At 42.9% G+C, this 4,887-nt stretch overlaps 1 protein-coding gene across 1 annotated transcript; it reads left to right on the top strand.

Annotated features, from left to right (window-relative positions):
• On the top strand, positions 1 to 1,014 carry NEUROD6 (neuronal differentiation 6). The gene has a single exon (XM_074150586.1). It carries the CDS (start codon positions 1 to 3, stop codon positions 1,012 to 1,014), a length of 1,014 nt encoding a protein of 337 aa, XP_074006687.1.
• Positions 1,015 to 4,887: the final 3,873 nt, after the last annotated feature.

Here is a 4,887-nt window from a genome sequence, read left to right as displayed (position 1 = left end):
ATGTTAACACTACCGTTTGATGAGTCTGTTGTAATGCCAGAATCCCAGATGTGCAGAAAGTTTTCCAGAGAAAGTGATGACCAAAAGCAAATGAAGAACCCAGAAAGCTTTTCGAAGCAGATTGTGCTCCGAGGAAAGAGTATTAAAAGATCTCCAGGAGAAGACACAGAAAAAGAAGAGGAGGAAGAAGAGAGAGAAGAGGAGGATGAGAATGGCTTGCCTAGGCGAAGGGGCCTTCGGAAAAAAAAGACGAGCAAGATAAGGATGGAAAGGATCAAATTCAGGCGACAAGAAGCCAACGCTAGAGAGAGGAATCGGATGCACGGCCTTAACGACGCCCTGGACAATTTAAGGAAAGTGGTCCCTTGTTATTCTAAAACACAAAAACTGTCCAAAATAGAAACTTTAAGATTAGCCAAGAACTACATTTGGGCTCTTTCTGAAATCCTGCGAATTGGCAAGAGACCTGACCTGCTCACCTTCGTCCAAAACTTGTGCAAGGGTCTGTCCCAGCCAACTACAAACTTGGTGGCGGGATGCCTGCAGCTGAATGCCAGAAGTTTCCTGATGGGCCAGGCGGGTGAAGGCGCCCATCACACCCGCTCGCCCTACTCCACCTTCTACCCCCCCTACCACAGCCCCGAGCTTGGCACCCCCCCAGGGCATGGGACTCTTGACAACTCCAAGTCCATGAAACCTTACAATTACTGCAGTGCTTACGAGTCCTTCTATGAAAGCACTTCCCCCGAGTGCGCCAGCCCACAGTTTGAAGGTCCCTTAAGTCCTCCTCCAATTAACTATAATGGGATATTTTCCCTGAAGCAAGAAGAAAGCTTGGACTATGGCAAAAATTACAATTATGGCATGCATTACTGTGCAGTGCCACCCAGGGGTCCCCTTGGGCAGAGCTCTATGTTCAGGTTGCCTACAGAGAGCCACTTCCCTTACGACTTACATCTGCGCAGCCAGTCTCTCACCATGCAAGATGAATTAAATGCAGTTTTTCATAATTAATGAGGAAAATGAAAATAAACAGTGGTCATTCACCTCCCCATCTAATTAAGAGCAAGCAGATGCTTGGGCACTGTGTAATTGGCACAACTCTATTTAACGTGTTTACTAGTTCCTAAAATGTGTTTCAACTATTGTGGGGATTTTCTATGTATTAATAAACCCTTTTTCTGATAAGTATTTTTCCTTTCATTTTTTTGTCTGTAAACACTGTGAGATTCTGTTTCCTCGCAGAGGTTATTTCCTCCTCCTTTTTTTTCTTTTTATTTCCCTATTTGCTTGATTTGTTGAGCAGTGTGTCTGAACAATATCGCTGAAATAAAAACATACACACTGTGTAAAGTCAATGTCTATTTTGATTGTACAGTAATTATACAAATGCATGTTATTGAAATCAGATTAATAAAAATTATGTATTTATAATTGGTAGAAAATATATATTATGTATTTGAGAAGAACTGAATTAAAAATATTCAGAACTTTAAAGAAATTATCTCAGAACTGAGATGGGCTTGCAATATGCAGAGGTGAGAGTGTAGCAATATTGAAAGCTATGCAAAAAAAAAAAAGAGCAAACAAAAAAACAAAACAGTTTTTTGGGTTGTTGTTTTTGGATAAGCTAAGGAAAACCAGTGATTGTCACTGACATTATTCAGCCTGACCTTTAGAGTGTTACTGGCAGAGGCCACATGCTTATATTTTAGAAGATGTTGTTGAAATTTTGCCTCAGTTATTTTGACCATATATAATCAGCACTTCTTTTTTTTGTATTATTCTGACTTCAGATGTAAAGGTTTGTTATAACAATGTATAACTGTGGTTTCTCACTACGTACTTTAAATGCAATTAAACATAGATGTTTCCACTTTTAAAATACATCTATTAGCTGTGATACTGTATTTTGCCTGATACTTATTATTTCACAGTATACAGCTGCCTTTGGTCTTGCCTACACAGCTTTCTTCCCCGCACCCTGTAGTGCTTGAGCCTAGGGATGGAAATCATGAATTATCAGGGCAAACCTTACGCTATTTTCAGAAGGACGTATTAGCAATGCAACAAAAGCAGCCCTGAAATATCACAGAAACAGCTGTGTGCTAAATGAAACGCAGGTTGGAGGAAGGAGGTAACTTTATAACTCAACGTAATGCTGAATTTCATACGGGAAAGGGCCCTGAGCAAACATGCAGGCCACTATCTGCCCCTCCAGCTCTGGTGTGTGAAGGGGTGCAGGAGTGCGGAAAGCATAAAAACTGCAGAGAGAACTGCCTGAAAGTTGCTAAACTTAGTCCTGGCTAATAAACAGCACCCATAGACTACAGCTGCTTCTGCAACCCACATTAGTTCAGCAGCTACGGGGGTCGGCACGGCCCTTTGCACCTTAACAGAGCTGAGCTCAGCTGAGCCTCGGTCATTTTCTGACTGCTCAGAGCTATTTCTCAACAAGCTTTGTCACGAGTGACAAAACGAATGAACAGTTGAGCTAAAAGCCAACAGCCTTTAAACCTGTGAGTGAGCAAGGTCTCTTGATTTTGAGGGACAAATAGCAGCTACCTGACAAGCATTCACTTGAAGCACCAAAATGCTGTGCTGTGAATAAGCAGGAAATCTTTTTTGTTTTTTTTAACTATATAAAAGGCGCAAATTCCACCTGCAAGTTAGAGACCCCTGCCTGAGTCACAGTCTGGGTCACAGTTTGTTAATGACACATCAACCTCAGACCTTCACTTGAGTATGCAGCCTGACAAAGAGGGGATGGGCCAATTTTTCCTGATAATTTGCCTAATTTCACAAGCAGGACTTGTTGTAAACAATCTGTCCCATTAAGCACTGCAGCTCCTTCAGGACAACAGCAGCCTGACATTCATCTCTTCTAAATAAGACTACTCCGAGTGCTGGAGAGGGGTAACAACTCCCAAAGTTTGGATCAGGGTCTAGATACTTCCAAGCTTGCAGAAGGAGGGGAACGGACATGGGGTTTTGCTCATCCAGCATCCTCTCTAGACACAAATATCAGTTCCAAAATAGAGCCTTTTGAAGCAGAGTCTTGAGCCACGGTTCAGGGGATTTGGCTCAGGTTTATCCCACCTTTCAGCAGAGTGAGGAATCGCGGAAGGTACAGAAGATTTTCTGTCTTGGATGGAAGATGATGGTGACGACTCAAAAGCATGCCCAGGTGTTTTGCATCAAATATAGGAGGGGTTTGGGGAGAGAGAGGAGGGTAAAATAGATTGCTTTTGCTGTTATTCAGAATTAGCTGATATTCAGCAAAGCACAGAAGGGTGACAGGAGAGAGCAGAAGGGGGAAGAAGCCAGTCAAGAAGGAAGCATGCAGTCCCGGGCACAGATTCACACGAAGAGACACTGAGATACACTAATATGTCACAAGAAGCTATAGGCAAGTGGGCCCAGAAACAGGGGATGCTTTGAAGGGGGGCAGATGCCCTCCCACTGAGCAGTGGCAGCAAACTTATCTAACCAAGTTTTGTAAGAGGAGCCTCCTCCAGGAGTCTGAAAAGTTAGCCCAGTGCCCCAGAGCAGTGTTCCTGCACTGGGGAAGGGTGCATTTGCATAAGTTGAGAGCGAAGCAAAGAGGCAGCTGTGAAGACCTGCACCAAGGGAAGGAAATGCCTGCCATAATACATTCAGCAGGCACCCGAGGGGTGTTAAGACTTCAGGCTCTGCAATCCGAGGGTCTCCAGCTCTGTGGCCCTATATTAACTCAATAACTCATGGGCCAGTTCCAGTTTCCCCTTCTGGCAGCAGAAGCAAAGGGAAAGGGAAAAAAAATATCCCTGCCAGTTCAGATCTTTCTCGCTCAGTCCATGACAGATGGGGAGGCAATTCACAGCCAGATTCCCCCTCTGGTAGCTCAAGGCGGGCACCACACTTGCTCAGGGCATTGCAAATTGGAAAGCCAGCCCAGAATAAATAACGGAGCAAGTCATAGAAAAATATTGAGACTGCATAAAAAAACCCTGACATTCCCTGTATAGGAGGGTATGGATTGTTTAGAGATACAGAGGTAGTGGATTCCCTTGAGAGCATGCTCTCTTGCTTACCTTCTCTTTCACACACACGACAAACATTTCTGTGCTCCTTCGCCGACCAGTCACAGAACATAAGGTGCTCCAAGCTCTGACATGATTTATAAAAGCCTTTGAAGTCACCTTATTTTAGGGAACAAATCCAAGCATCGAGAAAGTTCTGATGCTTTAAACTCACAGGAATAAAAGCCAGTGGATTTCTTTACCCAATCTATTCTTTATAAGGTTTGTCTCCTTTCAACCCCATTCACACAGCAAAACAAAGCTGCTCATTCCTGCCTGCCTTGTTCTCCTCAACTGCCTTCGCTTCCTTGAGGATAGAAATTTGTAAAAGAGCAACTGCTCCACAAAAATTAGGTGAGAAGTTTCTATTCTCCCCTGTCCTCTAGCACAAGAGTAATGAAGCCTTCTGTCAATTTTAGAGGTGGGAACCTCAAAGCCGGCAGAAGAAAAGCTATTTAATGTGTGGTTTTGTTACATAGTGGAACTCTGCCACTTATTATTTTCCGGAGTAACATTTCAGTAAGATTTTTAAAATGCACTGTATGTTTTTTATGGTATCAGAAATACACTAGTTATTTAAGAATGGCTGTACTACTCCAGATTAAACATCCATCTAACCTAATGTCCTGTTTCCTACATGAGAGGAAAAAAAAAAAAAAAAAAAGACATCCAAAGATGTCAGAACAGGGTAAGGAAAAAAAATATTTGTTTTACTAATACAAATGCCAGAAAAGAAACTAAACATCATGTTCCAGAATTTCAGCCAGTCCTGTTGAAGACAGGGATGCTCCTGAGTTGGAAAAAGGGGTGGGAGGCATGACAGCAT

The sequence above is a fragment of the Numenius arquata genome, chromosome 7 (assembly GCF_964106895.1).
Source record: "Numenius arquata chromosome 7, bNumArq3.hap1.1, whole genome shotgun sequence".
Taxonomy (NCBI): domain Eukaryota; kingdom Metazoa; phylum Chordata; class Aves; order Charadriiformes; family Scolopacidae; genus Numenius; species Numenius arquata.
This window is presented reverse-complemented; position numbering and strand designations above follow the sequence as displayed.

Bases quoted from the DNA above. Each gene is read 5' to 3' on its own strand.
- NEUROD6 (XM_074150586.1), top strand. From the start codon at position 1: ATGTTAACACTACCGTTTGATGAGTCTGTTGTAATGCCAGAATCCCAG.